Source organism: Lepisosteus oculatus, chromosome 4, assembly GCF_040954835.1.
Source record: "Lepisosteus oculatus isolate fLepOcu1 chromosome 4, fLepOcu1.hap2, whole genome shotgun sequence".
Classification (NCBI taxonomy): Eukaryota; Metazoa; Chordata; class Actinopteri; order Semionotiformes; family Lepisosteidae; genus Lepisosteus; species Lepisosteus oculatus.
The window spans coordinates 41,913,151-41,940,561 of NC_090699.1; the positions used below are offsets into that span (position 1 = coordinate 41,913,151).

General features: G+C 36.9%; 1 protein-coding gene across 29 annotated transcripts in view; it reads right to left on the bottom strand.

Moving 5' to 3' along the window:
* Positions 1 to 27,411, bottom strand: part of ablim1b (actin binding LIM protein 1b) — a 165,298-nt gene that overhangs the window by 55,436 nt on the left and 82,451 nt on the right. For all 29 annotated transcript variants that reach the window (XM_069189247.1, XM_069189236.1, XM_069189234.1 and 26 more), the window contains 4 exons: positions 18,375 to 18,558; positions 16,699 to 16,808; positions 9,323 to 9,449; positions 7,492 to 7,585 (listed from right to left, as the gene is read on the bottom strand). In XM_069189247.1, the coding sequence (XP_069045348.1) occupies positions 7,492 to 7,585; positions 9,323 to 9,449; positions 16,699 to 16,808; positions 18,375 to 18,558 (515 nt within the window). The remainder of the gene's footprint in view (positions 1 to 7,491; positions 7,586 to 9,322; positions 9,450 to 16,698; positions 16,809 to 18,374; positions 18,559 to 27,411) is intronic.

Sequence of the window (27,411 nt, forward strand, 5' to 3'; positions counted from 1 at the left end):
GAAATTCTTCAATTTGCCATAACATATGTATAGATAAAAAAAACATGTACTTGTTAGACCTCATGTAGAAGACGGTGTGCAATTCTGGTTGTAACACTATAAGAACATCTCAGCCTTCAAAGTTTTCAAACAGCAACCACCAAAACTTACACACTGATTAAATAACTGAATCTTATCAATTTTGAAGAGAGGACATTTCAACTTTTCATAATCCTGACAATGTATTGACAAAATCAATCCAACAGTTTTATTTATGCTCAGCAGTAAACAAGGTCTCAATTAAACTTTATAAAAAAGTGTATTTAGAACAGAAAAGGGAGGAACTTTTTTACATAAAAGGTGGTGGGTGTGGAACAGTCAGCCAAGTCATATAAGTTTAAGACATTTCCCAGGGAACCCTAAAGAAACAGCTTGATGATAGACTGAGATCAACAAGCGTTAAGGGCTGAATGCCCTCTTCTTGTTTGTAACCATCTAATGTTCTTAACTGTGTTCCAAGGGACAAGATTAAATCATCGAAAGCAAGCATCTCTGAAGTGTTTTGGAATGAGCAGCAGCTGGGGCTGATGTAACATGATTTAAGTTAACAGGCGTCTTGTGATTTTCATCATGAGTCATTTATTAGGCGGAGATTCTAATAGCTTTATTGAGCTAACAGTTTGGTTCAGCTCAATTTGTAGCAAAAATGTTCTGAGAAAAAAAAACTTTTACATTAGACCTGAGAATACACTGATATTTTCAACTGTGGATGAATGAAGATGATGCTGATACTGTACATCAGGCTTTATCTATAGTATATTAAGACTAATGAAGAAAAAGTGACAGTTGTACTTTGTAGGAAAAATCATTTCATAAAAAATTGAGGAAAGGCATTTGAGATAGATCTAGATGTACAGTATCTGACAACTGACATAACAATAACATACAAGTGCAACAACAGATGTTTTGGAATTGAGTAAGCAGTAGTAGAGGTCAAAATGATTTATTCCTGGACTAGCTGACACACTATGAGGTTTGGGAAGGAAATCAGGAATTTTAGTTTCATAATTCAAAGTGTACCAAATGCAACAATCCAGCAACACTAGCTTGTAGTTTTACAAAGATGATGAGATCTATTTACTGCAATCAATGTTTTTAATCAAATAATACAGGAAGTGGTGTGTCAAGTGTTATTCTCTAAAGTTGTTAGTATCTTTATACCTTAAGTGTCACTTCTTATGCTAATCTTCATGCCTGACATGTTAATGCAAAATGGGCTCACTTTCTTATTTTTGTGTTCCATCCTCAACACGTCTGAGTGCTGACTTCTTTCAGCCTAATGTCAAGGCTAAATAAACTATTGTTCAACTCATCAGATACAGCACCTGCAGCACAGAAGCACAAACTACCACTCCCACAGACAAGACTGCATTTGCACAAGTTGTACTGCATGCCTTCTAATTTTGGCAAGACTGGACACATTTCAGAAGTAGACATGCTACTCAACGAGCTTGACAGAAGTGGAGTGCTTCAGAGAGTGAGCTTCATGTTCACATCCTCAGATCTCTCCTTCAGCTGTGTGTTTAATCCAACCCAAATAAACAAATAACCTCTCATTAATACTTCAAAGCCTGACACCGAAATATTCTAGATGAAGCAGCGTCAGTTTATCCCTGCTGTTAACTTCCTTCAGAATCACAGCCTTGAAAAATTACAATCTTACTATATTCATGCAAGGATAATTACAGTGACAGGCAAGAGTGTTTCTTGCCTTTAGAAATAACACTCCTACTCGTGGCTCTGACCTTCAGTTCATTTTGAAATTGTGCTAAGACTACTACAGCTACAGAATGAGGGGAAGAACATGAATCACTTGCTGTAGTGGAAAATACTACATTTTCCGGTGTTCTCAAGCACCTGTCGGCTTACTGTTTTACCCATCTTACGTACAGTATGCTATCAGTACAGATTCTCAGCAGAGATTCTTTATTTTTATTGTTGTTCACCTTCTGTTATCTTTAAGATGTTTATCCAGAAGAGATAGCTGATCCCTGCAACTACAATCTGCCTAAAAGATTTAAATATATATTCTGTATATACCATGTGAATATTGGAACAAATAAACTGCGTTCCCTATTTATGAAAATTACATTGAAAATGAATTTTTTCCTAATTCCATAGAAAAATAGTGGAGAATTTCTCATTTCTTTCTGTACAGTACACAAAGAACACATATAATGCTGTTATTGTGTATTATGTTTTCCATTATATTTAGTATAAATAAAAGTATACACCACCTAAATTGCGGCTATGCTTTGCTAATTAGCATATCAAAACCCCTTACCTTTCTGCAGGATTTCTCTACTTTCCTCTTCACTGGCTGAAGCTGTGTATCACCAAATTGTGTGCTGAAACACAATCCGCCTAGATGTCGCTCACCCGTTCTCAGGGTTCACCCTACATAAGCTTTAACAGCCAAGCCTGTTCTCTGCTTTTCTTCTTTTTTGCAGAAAGGAAAAAAAAACAACCACTGCCTACAAACCTAGTAGGAAAAGAGTCTCATTCTCCACCTATTCAATTTTAACATGTTCCAGTCACCACTGGATTATTCCACTGCTATAAGAGAGGGGAGTTCTTTTATTTACTTGTAATGGGAAGGTACCATTTCTTAGTACTCATGCATGCTGATGTGACTGTTGCTTTATAGAGCAGACAGGCTTCCCTCTCCTGGGATCAAGCTGCAGCCTACAAAGAGGCAGATGTTAACATATGAGGGAAGTGAAAACTTTCTCCCTGAACAACTTCATTTTTTCCATTAAATGCTATGCAAAAATTGTTTGTCATTTGTATTGTGGTATATAGGCATTTTCTAATTGAAATACCAGAAATTGTTTGGAAAACTGTGAACAACAAGGAAAGGCAACAGTTTAGTCACAGAGACATGTTCAAATGCCTCATGCATATTCCCTGTATCTGTTAAGCACATAAAATAGGCCATGCAAGTAGTGTAGAAAGGAGTACCTTGAAAGTTAAAAGAGAAAAGTTTGAACATGTAATCAAGATAGCAGAAAAGTACTTTGAATACTGTTGAAATACACAACTAATTTCCATATAGTGTTCATTACGTTAATAGAAAGCATTTGTGTTATTCAGCTAGTGATGACAAGGATTTAATTCTACCTGTCTGATATTTCCTGCTTTCAGAAGGCCAATTGTCTATCAGCATTCCATGGAAAATCTATAGACATCTTTGAAAAACAAAATGCAACTAACTTCTGTTAGAAAACGAAGTGAAAATAAAATGGCACCCAACCAAAGAGGTGGCAATTGCGGGTGGAATAAAAAAAAAAATGTGGGTGGAATAACTGAATGAATCAGAAGGGTTCAAAAATATCACACTGGTGATTATATTCATTCATGCCCAGTTCCCTTAGCTGCACCTGCTTATTGCATGAGGAATGAGGGTATGTTGCTGATCACATCCCTGGCAGGACTCTCAATGCCAGTATGACTAGTCCCACAGGAAGCATTATACTGTGTTCTGTAATCCCATAGGCATTAGGAGGATAAATACACTGGGTGGGCTCTACTGTACCTCACTGTCCCACAGTAACTCCACTTAAGAAGCTGCTGAACTGACCTCAGAAGTCAAGAGCATTAATCAAATGGCCACCAAGTTTAAATGGTCATCTGGTTACAGAATTAAAATTTTGGGCTCCTGTCTTTTATTATGGACAATACACTACATTGGATGCAGGTAAGAGCAAACTATGTTAAAATTAAGACATCTAGACAGTGCTTGAGTAAAAGGTCCTGTTAAACTGACTTAACTGAAGACGTCTTTGGATTGTTTTTTTTTTTAGTTAGTATAATCTTAGATAAACAGCTGGCCAAACTTCAAACATTATGTATTGTAATGCTTGCTTACATTACCCCAACTTCCAGCACTGCCAGTGTTCTACACTGCGGAGACTGGAACTTCATTGCTTCCTGAATAGCCACAGGACTGTGAAAGCAAGCCCTTGGGCTGACCCAAGTGTCCTGCACTGGTTCACAATCTGCCAGAGAATTTGCTCTGTATTGTCTGGACAATGCCTTAAAAACAGGGATGTTATAAAATAAGATTATAGAAAATAATATAATAGATAATATAGTAAAAGCTTTATTCACTTTCACAGAAATGTATTAAGAACATAAACATGATACTCCTTCCTGCGATTCACCATGTGAATAACAATAACAATAACAGCTTAACAGGTTTAAAGCCCTTACAACATGTTCTGCTGGTTGAAATTTAAATAAAAAGGTATTGCTGACAAACAACTTTTTAACATGTATAAGGTTGTTTCATACTGTTTTGTGAAGGTTTAGTCAAACACCTGTTTAATAACTGAAGTGTCTCATCAGTCACATGCTCTGGTCTTAATAGGTAGATTCTTGTATTTATATAAAGATATTCTTGAGCTTGACAGAGTGTGTAGTAATTAAACATAATTTAATAAATCAATATACAGGACATAAAATCTGTGCAATGGCTAATTTTTAAATAGAGGTTGTCACTTAAGTACTAAGTTGCTTTCATTAACAAATTTCAGTGGTTTAATGGGAAAAAGTTTTTAAATGCCAGCTACAAACTATTTCTGGTTCAAGGAATGTTTGATCATTATATTAAGACCACTGGCAGGTAGTAAAGTGTATCCTACATTTTCCAGGCAATTTGAAATATGAATAATGTTTTATTCATTATTCATCATTATTTCATTGTGGATATTTATTGCCCACAGGCTTTTCAGCAATTGAAATAGCCTTTGGTTAAAAAGGAAATACTATTTCACTTTCTTTAAAACTCAGAAATTTATATTGAAGTACCAGCAATAATATTGTAACTGAATCTAATAGTTTACTGTGTCCAAACTAGCAGTGCTAAGTAGATGCAGCCATGCTAGCAATAATCACTGTCTGCATCCCAGGACAAAAGGTAATTTTCCACTTAAGGTCTTAAGCTTATACAAGATGACACTGATATGTTTATTTGTAAATTAGAAACTAAAATGTGGTCTTTAAAAAACAGAGTTAAAAACATTTAACTGAAAATGCTTCAAAGCTAAAAAAAAAGAGCTAAAAACCTAGGGAGCTAGCTTTTTGTGTATTTTCAACAGATGCTTTCCAGAAAGGAATAATTGCAAAACACCTGCAAATACAAAGAACTTATAACTACAAATAATAGATATTTACAACATATATGAATGGATCTCCAACCCCACTCCTAAAGAACTCCAATGTGGATAGGTCTAAGGATACAAACACATCTCCTGCATTTCTTTCTATACAGTATATAGGGAAAAAAAATGTAACAGTAACATTTCAGCATGTGGATTGCAAAGGAACAACAAGTTGTTAATATCCATACAGAAAAAGTGAAAGGTTAAATACTGTATTATTTTCTTCGTTCTTTATACTTCTCAGCATGGGACTATTGTCTGCTTGTTTCTAACAGTAAACACTTTTTGAAGATGCACATGAAATGAGACATGAAGTGCTGGCCTTAGAAAGACCATAGTCCATATTACAGCAGCGCCACCATACTTCTTGTAGAATCCCACCAGGAAAGGCTGCAAAAGGGCAGCAGCCTTGTCCCTCTGTTGCATTTCTTTTGCAATGAGAACAAAACAGGATGTGGGAATTTCCTCCCTCCACAGGTTGAGCCTATCTCGCTCCATAAGGCTGTAACGTCAAAGAGCTTCAGTGGGACTGTTCAGATAATGGTATCCAGACATCCCATAAGAGTCCTGGCTCAGAGCCACAGAAACTGTCACCTTAGCAAAAACATGGCTTCATCAGACTACATGATCATTTAACAAAGTCCATTTCTGCAAAAAATCAATCAACATATGTTCTTGTTATACTGTGTTATATGTGCTCTTAACCGTGTGGATCTTTTAGTGTTTATTAATGACTTACCCAGTTGTACCTCAACACTTTCATTAGGTACAGTACAATAGTACATACTGACCTCGGATTTATATTGAGTATTTTCAGATGCTTTTTGTCATCTGTACCTATTAGAAAAGGTTCCATAAGACTGCCATTTTTCAGTCTACAAGTTGCTTTGACACTAATAGATCAACCTAGCTTCATCTACTTCAAAAATACGTAGAAGTTTCAAAAGGACATGAAAAATAAGTTACTTGTCGCAAAGACCACTGCAATCTAGCTAACAAATACGAGTATATTGAAGTATTCAAAATCTCATTCTGACCACTATTTTAGGAGTCTAGGAGTTACATTTACAGCTTTATGGGTTTTGTAGAAATCTGCAAAATTAACCTGCAAACTATAAAATCTGCAACACAATAATAGAGGATTCTTCTTTCTAAACCTTATAACACTAGTACAATCTTAGCAGATAACTGATTGACAAGGTACTTAATAAGATTGCTCTAGTAAAATATGCACACACCCGAAGAAGGCTCCACAGCCGAAACGTTGTGTTTTTCTTTTCAGCATGGAATAAACCTTTATGTGTTCCTTGGAGGCCTACACACGCTGATGCAGCTATCTACTTGAACTATCTAAAATATGTAGCTGTATGAATGGATATAAATGCCAGTTTGAATAAAAACATAAGCCAAATAACTGCAAAATGGTAGAAAGTGATTCAGTGTTGGATGTTATAGCTGCTATTGTATAAGCTTTCTCTGATGTCCTAAAAGGAGTGAAGTGCAATTCACTTCACATGCAATGCACAATTTATTTCTGGTTACTGAAATTTCACATTCAAGCTTCCTGTATGTGCGTACACTTGCTCAATTAAAAAGACAATGTTCAAATATTGCCCAAGACACAAATTACAACACATAAGAGTTCATTTCCAGACAAAGGGGAAATCAACCAGTTTTTCTTTCACCTGAATCACGAGAATACAAGGTACATTTTGTAGTTAATTGCACTAAGTTACCATGCAAATATAAGGGATGAACTGAAACCATACTACGCACATAGTATTTGTTTAAACTCTTTTTTCCATTAAAGCCAAAGGTGCCTTTGATTAACAAATGAACTATCTAGTTGAGAATATAATATTTCATGCACATTGGAAGCTGGTGAATTTCATAAGCTGAGTCAAAAATATGGTATTATTTTTAGTCTGCCAAACTGGAGACTATCACAGACCAGAAGTGTTCCACTGAACCACACAAAGCCAGTACTGTGTGCATTATCAGCCACTACCACCTCAGATTAAACAATGACCTGCAAATATCTTTAGTGCTGTTTGTCTTTTTTTCTCCAATTAGCTGCCTATTCTGTTTATATATAAAAAAATTACTCTATATCAAAAACTCCTCAAGTTAGAGTATCTTGTACTGCATACTGAACACGTACTGCCTTACACTTACAGTACACTTACCTTTTTTATTTGTGTGTTCATTAAGGCCTAAACATCTGAACCCTTTAAATACAGAATGTAACCAATAACCGCCAGAATAAAGTATCAAGAGCTGTTAACTGTACCTCAAGGACTTTTCCAGTGATGAACTGATGACAGGCCTCACACTGGACTCCGAAGTGAATCTGATAGTCCTTTTCACAGTAAGGAGCACCATCCCTACGAAGGAAAGACAATAGTTCTCAGAAACTGGGCCTACGGGAATTTTCAACATACAGTAGCTAAGTAGGAAACAATGCATTTAAAAACACCTAGCATGGCACTGGTTTGCTTTAAATAAATTTATTCATCTAAAGATGAAAGGTTAGAATCAAGGGATTGCTGGAAAAATACATAAGAAAGGTTACAAATGAGAGGAGGCCGTTTGGCCCATCTACAGTAACCCCAAAGTACTTTGTTATGTGAAAACAGAAGTGTTAGATCAAAAATATATTTATGTTTTTTATAGGAGACAAAGGAACTGAGTATCACCATGGCGCTGCTAGAAATTAGGTTCAATTAGATTAGCTGCAAGTCATACATGTCTCACGTTGCTTTAGAAGCACTGTGTAGAGGAGCAAACAATGAGAAAGTGTGGCGATTTTCCACAACAACTTAAGGGACTACTTGTTAACCAACTGCAAAATTAAAGGACTTAAATCTGAAAGAAAAAGTAAGCTCAAAGGCTTGCCATATTAAAATGGGCAACCTTTCACAAAGTAGGAATAGCAAAGCCCTTTCATGCCTGGGGCATTGCCATTTTTTGTTTAGTCAAGAATCAAGGCCAAGCTACCACTTGCTCCTGTCTTGGTGCTAGGCTTTGAGCTTGATGCTGCATCATACATGTTGTTAAATAATGCAGGAATCCGTTACGTGGAGAAAGTTATCAGTGGCTCACAAGAGAGAAAACAAATGAAGACAAATAGCACCACCTACTGGGTTGTAGTAACCCTACATGTTCTTTGGAGACGGGCCAGTTGATTCACTTTGCCACAAAACATGTTGTGTGAGAACAATCGAAAGTCTCTTGTATTTGAGGCTCTAAGAGGCAGACCATGTTAATGACACATTTATGGTTAATCATGGAAATTTACAAGCAAACGTCGTACTTCTACCATGGTTTTCCTTTACATTTTACAGCAAATCTCCAAGTGGTAACTACAGTATGGCGTCATATGGCTATATTACACTTTTAATTATGTGGTTTATCAAGATTGCCCTTAACACATGATTTACCGAGATAATTCTTGGTGAGTATAGTCTAGTATGTTAAAACACAAGGAATGTAATCTGAGAACTCCAGACTCAGGTCTTCACCTTTGCCGATGTCCAGGTTCCATGCAATGGGTGAGAGACTTTATTTTGTGAACAGCACCACAACTGTTGACTTCACAGCCCAAATCCCTTAACTCTGGAGATTCTGTGACTGCTGACATTTTCAGACTTGCTTAAAGACCCATCTTTTCACTCAAGCTGTTAATGCATAATTTACAGTTACTCCTGGTTCACAAACGTGCTGTGTTTTTCCTCACTAATGTTTCCTGCTATCAAGTGTATCACCGTTGGATACTGCTGAACAGCACTTAAAGAGTTTCTTCCAAAGCCCTGTGATACTATTATTAAAACGTGGACAAGCATGGCAAAATATGTGAAATACAACGGCTTACTCAAAAACATTTACTTTATAGTATGAATACACAGCCAGAAAAATAAATGCCACCTTTGCTACATATACTGTAGATAAAAACTTAATGGAAGCACGTTTAGTGTGGTCTTGTTGATAAAGTACATTCTCAATACCTAGATGGCCATAAGAAAACTTGTTTATGCATGGCATGCTTTTTATTTCGAAGTGTGAAATGCCCATGGAAAACCGAGAGAAACAATGCCAATAGTGGGGAAGCACTCAGTACTCACTTGCTGATGTATTCTCCAGTCAGGACCTTCCCACAGGCCTTGCACTTGAAGCAGCCCAGATGCCACTGTCTATCCAAGGCCAGGAGTGCCTGGCCATTCTTGATGTCTCTGCCACAGCCTGCACAGTCTGCAAAGCAAAGACGACACTCTTGTGTTAAACGCTGAAGATCCTTAACTATCTACAGTACTGCACATTGAGGGACCCACAGCTCTCAACAGCGAACTCCACATCGAGCAGAAGGCAATACAATGCCCTTTCGATTACAGTACCATTTATAAAGCAAAGCAACATTGGCATGTAATGATAAACAGTTGCCGTGCAACAATAATATGAATTGGATTTTTTGGGTAAGTGTTTTGCATGCTTTTCTTTAACACAGCAAAAATCCATCTAGTTTTCATCTGCCAGTCTAGATGAAGGCCTCAGCAACAATAATAATCTTTAAGAAAATAAAATGTCAGCGTGTAAAAATGTTACATTACTTTTTGTACTCTTTCAGCCTAGTAAATTGTAAAGGTTATGTAATTTTAATTCTCATCAGAACTACAGTATGCCTCTTATCACTAAAATTATTAATAGTACAGAATCCTCCAATTCCAAATTCCATTTGGTTCTACTATATTTATTCTGTAGATAAGAATCAAATTAAGAGCACCCACAGTATTAATACAAGGGTAGTTTATGTAATGCAGCAATAAAGATTAAAGGACGCTAACCATAATCACTATTTTGCAATTCATGTTTTTTTATTTATAGAAGTGACACTGTTATATCTCTTGAAATAAAGACTGAGCACTCTCTAAACAGTTTGGGTTAACAGTGCTTCAATCCACTGTTAAATCGCAACTCCCGCACCAGATACGTTGTAAATGTGAGGTAATAGTATGCTGTTAGATGATGAAATCCAGATGGTTCTTTCTGGCAGTGTATAAGCAGATTGAATCCAGTTCTGTGCCTGGTAAACAGATCTTTACATAAACTTCCTCCCTGACTTCCCTTCATGTAAAAATGACAGCTTCTAAAACTTAAACAATTTTTGGAGCCAGTGTGGAGGCCAGCATTTTCAACACTATTTCTCTTATTACTCTTTCTCTTATCTTTGTTTTTTTAACTTGTGAAACCCTCTCAATACAATTCATATGATTACAGGATTTATGTCATACATTAACACTAGGTGGCAGTAAAGACTATAAAAATGTGTTCTGTATGATCTGTCAACATCCAGTGAAAATCATATAATTTATAATGTTTGGTGCCTGAATTAATTCATTCATTCATCGTGTTTGGGTTTTAAACATTTAAAAGTTTATTATTGTCAGCTAAGTGGCTACAGTTTGAACAGCCTTAAGCATAAAAAAATTAAATGGATTAATCAAGGTAAGACAAAGGCTAGATATCAAGTGTAATGTCACTGTTTTATAAAAAAAATACCAGACCATTTCAAAATTTACTAAATTAAATGTATTTTTAGAGAATGCAACCTAAAAATTAACAGGCATGTCATGTTTTATTTATGGTACTGCAAAAGCTTTTTAACATCCTCTGAAAAAAGGAAAGAAAAACATTTAAGCACACATGGTTTCTGCTAAAATAAGAGAGTCAAGGGGGACACAGCTATCCATAATTTATGGGAAAATGTGTGTTTTATTCATGAACCTATCATCAAATGCCCAGAAACCTATAGGAAATTGACTGTAATAAAAAGCAGCCCAAGTCTACATAAGACCTGAAGGGTTACCTATGCGTTTAATGCGAGCCCATGGCTGACTTTGTTCATGTGTCAAGAACACATCACACCAGCTGCAAAACAACACTACCACAGGGCTTTTTCAAAGATGGACATAGAAAACCCAGTGCATGTTGATATTAAAACACAGATATGTATTTCTATGCAGTTCTATTATGAAAAAGACCTAGGGGATTGTTTTTTATAAGCAAGTGACAATCAACTTACAGTCCACATATAATGCTGCTGTTCACAGAGGTTGGAATAAATCTAGGCCACAGCATTTGCTTTGTCTAGCTTTGCCAATTTCAAGAATGTAGAGCAGCTTAAAATGCAACATTGTTTTTCTCTTCCTTTGTATTACCGAAGTCAGAATAAATCCAGATAACGTCAACATTTCAATTTCAAACCTAATGAAATGATATTAAACAGGACTTGAATCTTAAAAATAAACAGTAATATATTTTGCATATTTTTATGGCTGAAATATAAAACTTATTTTCTTGAAAGTAAGGTGTGGTATTATTTAACATACAGTACTTGTGAATTATGATTTGGACATGGAATATAGAAGGTTAAAGGACATTGACAACCTTACATGTTGTGATTCAAGTTCTGAAAATCTATTACATTTATGTTAGTCCCCCACTGTAATCTCTAAATACAATTTTCCCTAATTGGCCTACTGAATTCAATCTCAATCTAAAGAGCTGCTCACTGATTAAAGGAGAGCTTCCTTGTTAACAGGCTGGGTGAAACAAAGAGACAAAGTGGTCCAGTGGTGAAAACAATACTTATTGTGAGGGGTTAGTCTCTGCTAAGTGACTGGTGATGGTAATCATTGTATTATTAAGGTAAAAATAGATGCTTTCGAACTCATCTTTGATTTACAAATTTTAAGGCAAAAAAGCTTTATTTTTTTCCCCTATGACAGTTTCACAAACTCTGTCTGTGCTATGGCCATCTGAGAAACACTCTATGAACCTTTATAATCAGATTGGCATTGCCATAAATGAGGAAATATATTAGTCCTCAGAAAGGAAGGCACTGATGAGGTGTCTGAAGTCACTGCGTGCACATCATCGTCATCTGCTTTGCGTGGTGAATTCTGAATCATGGGAATGCTAAAATAAAAATCACATAATTTTAACTGAGCCCAAAAAGCCAGGCCTCAGGCCAGGCCTTCCAAAATTAACAGAAAGCCCATAATCATGAACCATATTCTTATCAATTTCAATTATCTTGACTTCATCATACCCATGACTTCATCATACCCATAGTCTTATTATATAATATTCCACAGTGCTCAGCAACATATCCTGCCACAGGTAAACACTGTTCTAGTCCAGTAGGGTTTTCAGAAGAAATATTATTCTGTAATGATCAGAAATGATGATGTTCAGCTCAGTGACCCAAATCACTTTTCTTTCAGGACTAGGTTTTCCAAAATAATTCTTCCTCTAAATATTCTAAAAGATGACATATGACAGTTTTAAAACTGACTACATTGACTACTATTTCTACATATAAGGAAATGCGTTACAAAAAAGCTTTCCAATTTAAACCCATGTTAAAATTCATTGTGTCTTTAGGTCTTTAGAGCTAAATGTGTCATCACAGTTACCATAAAGCTACTCCGTGATTTCCTACAACAGGAGTTCAGAGATTACAAAACAGCTATAATTTTATGTGCAATATAGATTGTAGGGATTAAGATAGACCCATTCCATGTAGGAACTTCTATTGTTTAAAACAGACACCTGAAATAGGGAAGTCTTTAGATATCTAATAATGACACCCACCCTGCTGTGCCAAATTGCTTAAAAAGCCACATTTCTCTGGCTTCCACTTCTTCTTTCACCCAGCTATTTACAACGCTAGGGCTGAACACAACTGCAGAACAGCACCTCTTTGAAGGCCCTCTCCAAAGCAGTCAGAAACTTTAATCGCTTCTTGATGGAATTGTGATGAAAATCATGAAACACAAAAGGCTTAGTAGAGGGGTACACTTCTGAAATGTACATGATAAAAGTGCAGGACATGAGCTGGTCTCTGTGTGCACGGGGTTGAAGTCTCAGGGGTCAGGGCTGGTTGCCCACGCTCCAATAAGCACAAATAGAGGCTGCCTCACTGCAGGATTTAACACTTGAGCAGCAACCCATTATGGAAGCAAATTAGAGCATTTTGGCATTTGGGAATGTGAGCATCTCCCATATTAATGTCCTTTTCATGGCAAAGCATCTGTCCATAAGATCAGACATGGAGGTTTTATTTTAGCAGCTTGGGCTCATATGTCCAGCAACAATCAGGCACCTTCAACACTGCATAAAAAATATCAAAACTGACAAAGACGACTAGAATTCCTTCAATGGCTAGAATTCACTCAAATTCAAGAATTCCTTTGAAGCTGAAAGGCTAAAAACTACCTGTAGCAGGAAGAAAACACTAAGCTGTCATTTAATCCCTTAAGATGAAAAAATATTCATCCAAAATATTTTTTTCTGTCAGAGTATTTACTGTACATCCATAATAAGCAAATCTTCTAGTTTCCATAAATGGATAAACTTATTTAAAAAAGTGTTGCTCTGTGTGTTTCCTACTATAAATATTAAAAATAAAAGAATTTATGATAGTAGAGTGTAGTTTTGTCAATTAATTTGACCCCTTACAAATAAAGTATTTTAGAGTGCCATCTGAAAAGTACGATCTGGAAAACACAAAGAATCAGGATAATTGGTGGCTGACGTCATAAATCGTTTACCCAGTCAGGGACACAATGACCTTAACCAGGATGCCCATATAAATGAATCTTTGGATATATTATCCAAATACACTATTATACACTAATAGATATATTGGCAAGGATTATTTGACCCATCAAGCTTTATTCTGTAAAGACTCAAGAATGGCAAGGTAGTGTCACAGTCATTCAGCAAAAACTAGTCTCTGCATCCAAAATTAAAGCAATGTCTTTAAACGGTAATGAATGTAAAGATTCAACTTACTGTAAATATATTGATTTGGGCGATCAATATTAAATAAAATATTGTATCGTTTAAAAAAATATAGTATCTGTATTCAAAACATTTAGGAAGCAATTCATGTTATTTTAGTAATGTTTTGAATATAGATCCCATAGTGTTTTACTTATGAAACTATTTTAAATTTTTTTTAAGAGTTACTCCAGAATTACATTTCATTTGTCATTTAACCACGATGCATTACATCTGAAATGAATTTAATACAAAAAGAATGACAAAAACACACCATTTAATTCCTAGCTAGCTTTATGTAATTAGCATATTCCTACAATTCCTTCAGCTTTGATGTTTTTGGAATAAAATAACTAAAATACTAGAATTAAATGTGAATGTTCCATTTCATTTATTCACCAAATTTTTTTTAATTGGCGACTTTTCTGATTGTAAACTGACATCTCTTCATCCATCCATTTTCTAACCATTTCAGCAATGCAGGGTCACAGTGGAGTCAGCACCTATTCTTGACAAGCAAAGGTTACCATGCGGAGTACACCTGGATGGGAAGCCCGTCCATTGCACGGCAGACACAGACAGAAGCCAATTAACCTATCAGTATGTCTTTGCACTGTGAGGGGAAACCAAAGCACCTATAGGAAACCCATGAAAACATGGGGAGAACACCATGCAGATAACAGCCCTGGTCCAGAATGAAACCCTGTGCCCCCGTATTGTGAGATAACACACTAACCACTGCACCACTATGCCACCCAACAATATACTGTCGAAACTACTATTTTAACATGTCTGGAAACTTATTGCAGCGTTAAGATTTTCTCACAACATTATTAATATTAATTGTCCACTTGCTTGGAATGTATGCAAAATATCTGTCCTGTGTGCCTATATAATATATGTGTGCCTGAAAAGTATTTTCACTTCCAATTCTGAATTTTGAATACCTTATTTTTTTTCCCCAATATACAGATCTAGTATATCCGAGACAGAATGTCAAGATGTTTTTCTTCTTATTTATATCTTCTTAGTTATTCAAACCTCTGCAATGTTGAACTGAAACAACAAAAAAACACATACTGAGAGATTAAAAATCTGATGATATTCTATTAGTTATCGAAGTTGTCTTGAAATAAAAAATAATCTTTCAAAAAGTTAACACCTGCTGCATATCAAAATGGACATTCTGTATATTACCCATCTTGCATCTATTGTTTTATTTACCTATATATCCTATCAACCAAATACCATGACAATCCAAAGTGGTGATTTTAATAACTGAACTTGTCTTTTTTTGTATATATACCTTCCAATCTTCTTTGTATCTATCTTTGAAGAAGCATGTCTGTGTCGACAGGTGTGTACATGGCAGAGTGACTGACAGGCGTATGGTATAGCTGATTTTTGACACTTTGATGCACATTGGAATTGTATCAAAGAATACAATACAAAACATCATGCATTAAAATAGTGCACTGAGACTTCCAAGTGATTCAAACAGTAAAAGCATTTACTCAGAATTTACATGAAGTTCTGTGGACCAACTGCAGCCTGGAATACATTATGAAAGGTTCTATAAAAATACAACATATTATCTGATGGGGATTCCCCAAGCAATGGCACACAGCACCAACAAAGCTGAGTGGGCTGTAATCTGCTTCCCTTGCCACAAACCCACTGGTTTCACTGCCACTGCGGGCGCCCGAGAGCTTGCAGCATAGTCAGTGATAAAAGTGTCACTAATTCTCCTGTAAGGCACCACGGAGCTTACAGCGAATTAAATTGTGAACACTTCTAACAGGTGGACATGTTGATGTACTGCTCTGAGTCTTTAAACCCTGTGCACACCCTGGTGAAGTCAAAAACTGGGATGCTTTAAAGTAGAGCAAGTTCTAAAATCTGTTGACATTGACCTGTGACCACCAGCGGCCAGTCACAACTCAGAAACACAGATGTGCTCTGATAAAAAGTCAGCCTCGAACGGAAATAAAGTACTGCAGTACTGTCAGTCAACTGTTGCGCATTCCATCAGCCCAGCTGTCTTGTTTCCATAGAAGAAGGTATTTTAAAACAGACTAACTAGCATTGTCAAATATTCTCTTTGATACACATCTATTGAGGTGGATCACATGCTTGTTTCCTGCCCTGCCTTACCCAGAACCAGATCAGTCAATGATAAAACACAACATCTCTACAGCAGTTCTCTTTGGAAGTCAGGGAGAAGAAAGGGCATATATATTATGTTCAATTCAGACACTGGCAATACTTTATGTCTTAGGAGCCATATAAGAAATTATAAAGAATATATAAATATTTTATTCCTTACAGATCATACAGGTTCAATACTCAATATTTACAGTTAGTAAATACAACTGGTATTGATAATTGAATACATTTGAGCACACTTTTGCTATAGCATACAGTATTTTACTTGGTACACTGCAATCTTCATATGTCCAGTAACACTGCACATTAGGTAAGAGTTGGATACTACAGTAGGTTGTTTACAATCATAATTTAAATTTTATATTAGCAATATTAAAATGACATTTTATTGGCCTGGACTTTGCAGAAAGTAGTCTCTCGAACCTTGGAGGTTCCTGATGCTTGGTGGTGTGTTTGCAGCTTGTTTATGTATCTTGTACACATCACTTACTGCTGGAGCTGCTGATCTCTTTGGGACTGGAAGACATTGGTTGGACACACCTCTGGCAGAGACAGTCTTTCCCATTGAAGGTAACTCGGTCTCCTGCGGGAAAGGGTCGTCTGGAAGGGAAATTACATTTCTAACGGTTATTCAGCATGACACCACAATTTCTTTCCTACCATCCAAAAAGCCTTTCAAATATGTTCTTGGCATCCGCAAACTGAAAGCATATCCAAAAAGCCACCTTCAAAAAAATGCAGTGAGGCTAATTTACATTCTATGTGATGCATGCAGACAGCACTGAGACTACTAAACACAGTAGTCTAGGAAAGACAAGACTTACAGTACATTTCCATTACATCTGACCACTGTCAGTACAGTTACTCATTTATTGTAGTGCATTATCTTTCAAAAGATGAGCACACTTCTTGCGGGAAGACAGAATTTTACATTTTCATGGGTTTTTTTTCTCTGTTAATTTGAGTCACTAATGGAACTCAAAGCTTGGGATATCTGTTCCAAAATCCATCCTCTTATGACAGCTGAAGCCTAGTGCAAACGAATAGGGCACAAGGCATGGCTGAGACTGGAGCACCCATTGAAAACCAATGTAAAAGCTGGGAGAACATGCAAAGCCCACACACACAAATACCCTGGTCTGAACTGAAACCAGAGCCCTAGACCTGGGAGGCTGGAGTTTGTATTGAAAACTTGTAATGGCTAATTTCTTTTATAAGCATTACGTCATTATAAAAAGGTAAGTTAAAAAGCAATCTTGGGGCCTCCCAAATGGCGTAACATAGTAAAAGCTCCTATTTGGAGTATACTTTTTAGTCCCATACTCCAAATACTGCAGAACTGAATCAACGTCTTCATTATTCAACTGTGACCATTAATTTCCAGGCCTTGCTCCACTACTAATCAAACAGTACAAGGGTCATGTGGATTTTAATCACTCACATGTAAGCCATGATTAAATATTTTATGTCTGGGGTAGGCTCCGTCTCCCACACGACTTTGATTTGGAAGAAGCAGTTAGAAAATGGATGGATGTCTGGGGCATTTCTGAGAATATTGAACAATTCATGGTGCTGACTCCATAAACTCAATTTAACTCCTGCTTCTTGCTAGCTACCTACTGACTTGCAGGGATGACGAAAGAAAATGTACAGTACCTCTCCTATCAGGTGCTGTGGTACAGTACATGCCAAGCCAATATCTGTCTCTGTGAGTGGGAGAAGCATGAACGTCGTATGTCTATTTTTATCCCAAGTGTGTGCAGGAGTCATCGTGGGAGTCATTGCGATAGAGCCAATTCTTAATACAACTGACAGTTCTATATTAGGCCGACATCTTAAAATAGCTTATTCCCATTTAAAAAAAAAAGATTGTACATTTGGGTTAGATGAAGCAATAGGATTTTCCTATCAATCTGATGAAACACCAAAAGTAAAGGAGTAACAGGACAGATATGAGTAATTACACTCACTGTATCCTTTTAATATTACAATACTTTGGTAATGAAGCCCAATATCTTTATAATGAATGTGCTTGATGGTACAGTAGAATTGGAAAATATGCACGTTACAACATTATACAATACATCTCTAGAATACTACAGAGAGTTGTAGACTTCACCACTCTCTAATATAAAATGTCCAAGGTTGTGGAATGATTGTTCTTACTTGCAAATGGTGCAGACAAAACAGGTAGGATGATATGTCTTTCCCAGAGCTGTGACAACTTCTCCCTCTACAAAGTCCCCACAGCCGTTACAGCGGGTGCCATGCAAACGTTGATAGTCCAGGGTACAGAGATACTCTCCGTTCTTCATGAAGAAGCCCCCCTGGGCCAGGTCGCAGCCACACACTACGGAGAGAAACAGGGCAGCCTGTCAGTCATTCCCGTAGATTCATGAATGCAGCTCATAGGCCAAAACATGAACAAACTCCCCCAAATAAACGCACTGGGCATCCCCATGCAATAAGAACCTCCCAGACAGGAAGTGGCATGTTTTCCAAAAGATTCTGAAAGCTCTGCAGTCCAATCCCACTTCATCTGTCTTACAAACTGACATTCTACCAAGGCTGTAACGCTGGTGATAGTGCGTTGGATTGAACTGCAGCTGAATCTGGTTCCTCATTCTTGTTTAAAAATGAAACATTTTCCTGCTGGGAACAGGTCGTGAAAGTCTCTAGCTTCTTAAGCTAACCACACAGTACATTGTCTATCAAGAAAAACTAGTCAACAATTGTGAACCAGAGGGGGCCAAGTTCCTTTTTCCCTTTTCTTCCAAAAATGATCTTATTTGAATGGTTCCTTCCATCAAAGGAAAACAAGATTATTTTGTACAATCAATCAACCTTTCACTTAATAAGTATTCTAAGTAATCTTAACTAAATATTTAAATGCAAAATTTCCTAAAGTCTCTAATCTAATCTAACGAATTAAGTTATTTTGTTTTAATATTCCACAAATCCAAATCTGGAGAAAAGACCTTAGCATCTGAACATCAGCTGTAAACAAACTTCTGATAGCAAAAAAAAATCATCTGCTGGAAACCAATCAAGAATTTAACAATACTCTCTAAAGGATAACACAGATGAACATACTGTAAAAACCCTCTGAATTACAATACTGAAGTCATTACATAATTCAATGAGTGGTTTACTTCTTCAAAATTCGGAAATCCCACTCTTTAGTTTTAAACTGAAAATAGATTAAGAATTGTTCATCATTGTTAATTACTTACTTGGCCTTAAGTGCTGCGAGCACCATAATACCTTACAGAATTGGTGGAGTGGCACATCTGCCTCTGATGTCAGTGTAAGTACATAGGTGCCTGAATGGTCCCAGAACTCCTTGGCATTGCATGCCAAGAAGCTCAACCCCACCCAGCCTTGTGCTCCACTTATTAAAAAATGCCAGTCACAATGCAGGCTGTAAGACAGCCCAAGATGACAACGTATGGGCTATGAGCAATAGCCTTTACATAAGAAAGTTACAAAAAGAACCTTGACCCATTCATAGTAAACTGGATGAGATCCTCTGATTAACTACCTACTGTTTCTTAAAAGGCTTCAACAACATGGGTAAGCTGTTCCACACCCCCGCAACCCTTTTTGTAAAGTACCAAATGCATTTACTATATTACAAGCCCCATTATTTATCCCATCTCTACATTACAAACCAATATTGTTTATCCTCTTTAATTTTGTTTTTCAGTATTCCTACTAGCTGAAACCACTTCTTCCCACTCACCAAACTAAATTTGCACAAGTTGACTCATCTCTACTCTTTTAATCTCCATATAAAACTACAGAGCAGATTTAAAACAAAGAAGTGGTGGCTCTGATCAAATTACAGGTTTGCTTTTCCTGTTACCCTTGAATGATGAGCTCCTGTGATCTTTGCGGAAGGAATAGGAATTAAAAAAACTGGGGTAAAAGTACAAATAATGGTAATAAAATATAGGCTCTATTAAGTAGTACCATTACAGGCTGTTGATTACAGATACAATTAACACCTCTTATCACTAAATTACAATAATTCACTAAATTATACTTCTTTAAGATGTGGTTTAAATGCAGGACTGAGGTAGCTCATATGCTACTGCAGTTATGCAGTAAATGATCATGTACAGTCATGCCTAATTAAGGGTTCTATAGTTTAATATATGAAGTTTTTTTACACTGCTTCAACTTATGCTATCACACTACACAGAACTAAACAACTTCATTATATATGTCAGCAGATGATAAAGATATAAGCAGGGCAGCATTCATATTAACATACAGGGCACAATTTAGATTATCAAGGAAAGTGGACAGTGTGATTTATACTAAGACCTTAATCTTAAACTAAGACAGTATCCAAAAACACAAATGTGAACAAAAACAGGTCAAACGTAGACTAAGTATCTAGCACAAATGAAATGTAGTGGACTGGGTTTGCACTAAACCAACTGTCAGCTGCCATATCACCCTGCAACTCCCAACTGGAAACCCAATGAAGCTTGGCAGGTATGAGCTTGGCCAGTACCTGGATGGGAGACCTCCTGGGAAAAACTAAGGTTTCTGCTGGAAGAGGTGTTAGTGGGGCCAGCAGGGGCCGCTCACCCTGCAGTCTGTGTGGGTTCTAATGTCCCAGTATAGTGACGTGGACACTATACTGTAAAAAGGTGCCATCCCTCGAAAGACGTAAAACCAAGGTCCTGACTCTCTGTGGTCATTAAAAATCCCAGGGTGTTTCTTGAAAGGAGTAGGGGTGTTATACAAGTGCAAGCACTCATTATTAATTATTATTAAAGCAAAAGGACAAGTGGAAGTACCTGCTCAACTGAGTGTTTAGCAACTATGAATGGAAAAAACAACAATTGTGTGGTTCTGTGTATCTTTTGTGTGGTTCTGTGTATTTCTGACCTCCTGGTTGGAGCAATATTGTTGGCTACAGTATAACAAAGCAGTACAACTGGATTTTATTTAAGACATTTACAGGATGACTGTAAAAGACTTCAGTACCAAAACAAAGTTTCCCACCCAGTTTCTGAAAGCAATTATAGAATTTAGTAGTGCAAATCAGGCCAAAGACAATAACAGTGTAGGAAGAAAGGAATGTTTTTTCCCAGTTAATTTTAGTTAAATATACCCTAAGCAGAGATTTGTATCTTTTCTTCTTTTAGAACTACTGTACTTATGCTGAATACATCTTAGTTTGGGAGAAACGATACCATGCTTGTTCACCTTTAAAACCTTAATCTCAATTTAAGGCAGGGCTCCACACTAAAAAAAAATAATGAATTCTCTTGCTCTGTACATGTAGGTCAGTCCTCCTCTTTGTGTCTGTACTCCTTTTGTTAGAACATTAAAACTATATACAGCCACGAATGGAGTATCTATTCATCAGAGTCTGACCCAGTGTCATTGACCATCACAATATCAGTGTCACTTGGCCATCCTGTATACTGAGGCATCCTCTTCCTCTTGATTGAGCCAAGCCAGCGCCTCACACAGAGCTCAGGATCAAAGTGCTCAAGTGAAGGGCCTTCTGAGCTGATCCTGATTAAATCCTCCAACGTTGAGATGAAAAGTGAATTGCGGACTTTTGATTTTATTCTGTTTTGTGCAGAAAAGCCTCGTTCACACTGTGCAGCTGATATGGGTAGCACAAACATGATCTGACCTAAATGCAAAACATTACTGAAATCAGTACAGTAAGGCTCTTTTGTCAAGATGACCTCCCACAAACTACTGTTGGATATGTCTGCAAACTGGCCTTTGATGAGCCTTTGCAGCCGTTCATCTGCAATGCACCCAATAATCACAGCACATGCGATGTCGTTATCATACGCGTTTGATACATCCATTCCGTTCTTTTGTTTTAGCAATTCCTCGGGTGCGATCATGTAGGCTGCATTAAATTTAATTCCCAGTTCTTTAAAGTCTTTCTTGGCTGTTTTTTCACAGGCGTGAGACACAGCCCGGGCTCAAGGTGTCTGTCTTGGGGCACACTTCGCAATTACACTATCACAAGCATTTTTATGCTTCTGACTCCATGTTTTTTTCCATGTTTCTTTTTTTAAATGATTCATCCCTTTGAAAAGTTTTTCCTGCAACTTCCTGACCGGTTTTAGAACAAAAGTCGCAATATATCATGTTTAAATCGCTCAATTTAGACAGTTGTTCGGATGCACTTTCGTCCATACTCAAATAAACTTAGCTGGATGGGTTTTGAGGATTCACTGCAGTGGTCGAAGGTCCCATGGGAGATGCATCAAACTCTTTTAAAAACTCTGTAATTTTATGCTTCACCATTGTTAGCAGATCAGCTAGCATGTGGAACGTTTGCAGTAGCCTGTGTTCTAGTGCAAAGCTTCTTAGTTTGCTACCTTTCAACCAAGTCACAAATCAGAGGTTATGTGAAGTGCACTGAAAAAAAAATACATTTAAACATACTAGATTTTAAATTGTACATCAGACTATACATTCCCTTTTCACAAGTTACTATACACACATTCCTTTCAGTCAGCAAAAGCAAACTGCAAATTGACTGCCAGTGGCTTTAAAGTCAGAAAAAGAACACAATACTTAAGGCCCTTGGCATCCTTCTGCAGCAGTGATGGTCAGCCCTAACTACAGTATGATGAGCAGCAATCCAACAGGTTGTATATTAGTCCCCAGATGATTCATAAAAGACTCATAAACATTAATTATACATTAGCAACAACTTGGTACAAATGGTAGGCATTTAATCAAATTATCTTTTTAATTAGCTCAGTGGACAATTCTGATCATTTAAGACCTCAAGGTATTCATATTATAATGACAAAAGATTGCTACCAATTGTTGATAAATGGTTATCTTTAAAACCTGCTCAACTGTGGCTCTCTGAAGTGGTCCAGCTCATTTTGTAGTCAAACCACTGGTCTAAATCCTGTGTAGAGAAAGCCTTGGTTCCTGGACTACTGTGCACATTCAATTTGTGTAAAAAAAACTACTTGCTTCCCACATCTATACTTACATGCTGTGAAACATTCCTGTCCTGGGTCAGGGAACTTTGCACATGAATACCTGAAATTATGAAATCCAAGAGGTCTTCTGGTCTTTATTTAGAAAATGGGTTGGTTTATTCCTAACACAGTTTTCCAATAAGAGCAGAGGTTTCTTTTTTCAGCCATACAGGATTAAAGAGAGAGTGACTACCACCATCCCTTGACTGCTACAGAAATTTAAAATCTCATAAACCTTTTCCCAAAACCTACAGCTAAACACTACCTTTCCATTTAATGACACACCCACTTATACACAAAACACACTAATCCAGGCCATGCAGACAATTTCCCAAATTAAACACATATGAGAATGCACCCTAGAAGGAGTAAACTGAAAATAAAGGACATTTAATTTTTATTTCTACTTTCTAAAACCATTATTTAAAAAAAACGCCCACACAATCTGGAATTGCTCTCCGAATGCACTGCTTGGGAATAAGTGAGTCAAATGGACATCCCCACTGAAGAGCCATTCACCATTTGGCTAAATGCACAGAACCTAACAGGAGAGATTATACAGTACCAATTGGAGAAGAGGTGTACCTCTCTGTGATGTCACTCTTAGTTGCAGAAGCCTGCCAATGGGGACCTACTATTTACCGGAAAGCTGAGAAAGTCATGGCCCACTAGACCCAGCCAGGTTTTAATTATTTATAACTGCATCATAGAGCTCACCCTGCTCCCTGAGTGAGTAGAACGATCAACTTCACTAGAGGGGCTCAACTGTTCATACTGTATTTCTAAGACCACTACTTCCAGGAGGAAGGGATATTTCATGCGATGCACATCTTGTCAGGTGTACTCTGTTTAGTGTTAAATTTTCCGATCCCTCCAGGATAAGTCCTGAAGCAATGATGGGTAAGAATTTCAGGAACAGCGTTGTTAAGGCTCCTATATCTCTCAGCTTCTTCAGGCACTCAATACCCTGATCCAAAACAAACCTAAAGAGTATCTTGTGCCTTTACACTTTACCAGTGGGTCTTTCAAAACCTCTGAACGAGTTCAAATTAATGCCAGAGTGCAAAACAAGAAAACAAGCAAGTCAATTGTTTTATACAGGGTACAAAACTTTACAATGTTTCCAATTTAGACAACAAAATCTCTTATGTAGCAATTTTAACTTTATATCCAACCATAAATTTAACATTATTGATTGGACTAATAGCACTCATAATATGTTCAGCACTCAGGACCTTTTCTGAACATGGATTCAATAAAACCAACTTCACCTTATTCTGTAGATAATAATAATTGAGACATCTTGTGTTCTAAGGGCTGACTGCAGCATAATCTTACACAGCTACACATGTTTTATTCACTATTTAGATGGAAAGTACTGTGTGTGCAAGCCCATAAACAGATCAGGTCATGGGGTAGGTGGGTATCAGAGACACATTTCCGAAAGGCAGTTGATGTAGTGGGATACCCTGTACCCTGTTTGAAGATTGGGAACAGACGAAGAAACGAGGACTAGGACCCTAAATAACGGTATAATCCAGAAGAGACTGGAGAAGGGCTACAGGGAAAACACGGTGAGGGAAGGACTGGATGACGAACAGGAGGCGGTGGTGACAGCGATCCAGCTGCATGGGGGGTGCGCAGGCAAATGAGGGAAGTCCAAATGGGAAACTAGGGTACAGTCCAGGGTCCAAGTGCCAGGAGATCCGTCCAAGACATACAATTAAAGCCAGGAACGAGATCAGGGACAGGAACAGGGACAAGGACGTTAAAAACAGAGTGACGAGGCCAGGCGCTCCGGAATAGTGCCACAGTCTCTATTTCACTGTTAACATAACAGAAATCCACATTAAACTAATACTTTCTTAACTTTGACATATTAGGAGAATAATGCTTTTTCCCAAGCAATTTAATCCCCGGAACCTTTTCAAAGCATTTAGTATAAAAGTTTCCATTTAAAATGTCAACTCCCATCACTTGTCACACAACAGACTGCTATTCACACACAAAAAAATAGAATTGGTAATGTTAAAATGGAGTTCAGCATATATGTAGCTAAAATGTGCTATATAATCTGGAGAGATGTGTCTGTTCAGCTAAACCAAAACCGTTTGTCTTTGATCCCCTTGGCATGCAATCATTTGAGCCGAGGACTTGAGGCTAATTGCCGAAGTTTTCACTTCCTATTAGGCAACCATCCCCAGAGTTTATTGCAAGAAAAACAGATGATGAAATCATGCCAGGTCAGAACTCTCAACAGCATACATGCTGTGCCACCCCCAATATCTGCTTTCCCTTGGTCTTGCAGTTTTAATTTGACCTAATAATAAAAGCTATCGAAGACTAGAACCCAGATTTAAAAAATCAATACTAGCAAAATAAAAAAGAAATCTGCAGCTTTTTGGCTTGCTTAATTGCCCCAGGGAACAAAAGATAACCTTTACTTCAAGTAAACATTTGTTTAACAAACACCCTCATCTAGGGAAACAATTATGTACAAGCATACTGTATAAGAATAAATATGATAACCTGCCAGAAAAACAGCCAATTACAAAAGCTAGTATAATTCTGGAAATGCAGTGTAACTATAGACTCCATTAGTACAGTACAGTAAGATTTATTGAAGAACATAGGTCTGAAGACGGATGGACTCTGGAAGTGGAAGGATGGAGAGGGAGTAAATAACACCTGGTGCAAGAAGAGAAGCGAAAAGGATGACAGGTGGTTACTGAAGAATGTAGATAAAGTCTGTCCTTCTTTGCAATGACAGCATATGAAAGGAGGCACTTCACAGTTTCTGCTAAATAAGGTATAACTGCCTTGATTTAGAAATGCAAGATACTGTACATATCCTAACACCACGCAGCTTAATTGCTTGGAAATCAAGCATAAACCTTTTAGTAATGTACTGTACTTCACACATACAATATTAAGCTAGCTTTTGCCATGTAAAAAAGGTATCTTACGAAAGTGTTTAATCTGATTACAGACCAGTTAACCACAGCCTCAGAATGCAGCACATCACACAGTCCATCACACATAAAGGCTTTTACATTACTGCCTTCTATGGTGATAACAGAAAATAAGTGTATCTACAGAGCAAACTCAGTTCCAACCAAATGTCACATCACTATTAATGTTCTATAAATGGTATAAGGCATTAAAATAGGGCCAAGTGTTATTTTATGAAAGTTATAATGCAAATACAGTATATTGCATGATTTACACCCACAGTCAGGATTAACAGTATTTTTTTTATTCTGTAACAAACTATGTACTATATGAAAGTCACTATCCTAAAGGCAAATTTGTATTCTAACTTTCTTTTGCTTTCTTTACATTTTTAATAGTTCATCCAATTTCACTATTTTTCCCTACAGTTTTTTGTATGGTTTGAGTGCTATGGTAGCATAATTAACACGGACAACTTAAATGCAAACTCCCTTAATTTACTTATCAGTATGATATTTTTATTTAAATGTAAAGAAATAGTACATGGCATGGTGCCCTTTTTAAGATTTACTGTAGTATATATAACAATATTATCCAAAATCTCAAAGGCAGATAAAAAAATACTGTACATGTAACACCATATTGAAAATCCAGTGAGGATTGAGGTTTGAGGAAGACAAAAACAAGTCTAACATGCCTAAATATCAAGGTACGTTTACATCATGTAAGCACTAGTTTTTTACCTTTGATGATAACTAGATCTCTGCACGGTCTCAAACTGACAAAATACATGTGTGCACCATCACAAACCTCTTCATTCATATTGAAGCATAATTATATTGGCAAAGCGAAATGGAAGTACAGATGCCATCCCTTCAGATTATATATTTAATATCACTACAGCTGGAAAACAAGGCACAGAGAAAATACAGCTTGGTTAAGCTTTTTTTAAAAACTAAACAGATATTTCACAGCCTTCGAACACTGCCAAATCCTTTAATTATAGTGGAGTTAAACTGCATTTCCATCATTTCCTCCAGCCTTCATAAATACAGAATACATTCTGGCTATACAAGATACTGAATTTGAACATGTTGCACATTAGAATTGCAAACAGCATTACAAGAGAAAAATAAATTAAGTCTATTCAATTGAGTAGTATAAGAGTGAAAAATATAAATCTTATCCCATAAAAAAACTTAATTTTTCAATTTTCAATTGTCAAAAAACAAAACCACAAGGGATCTCAATAAGTAAAAGTT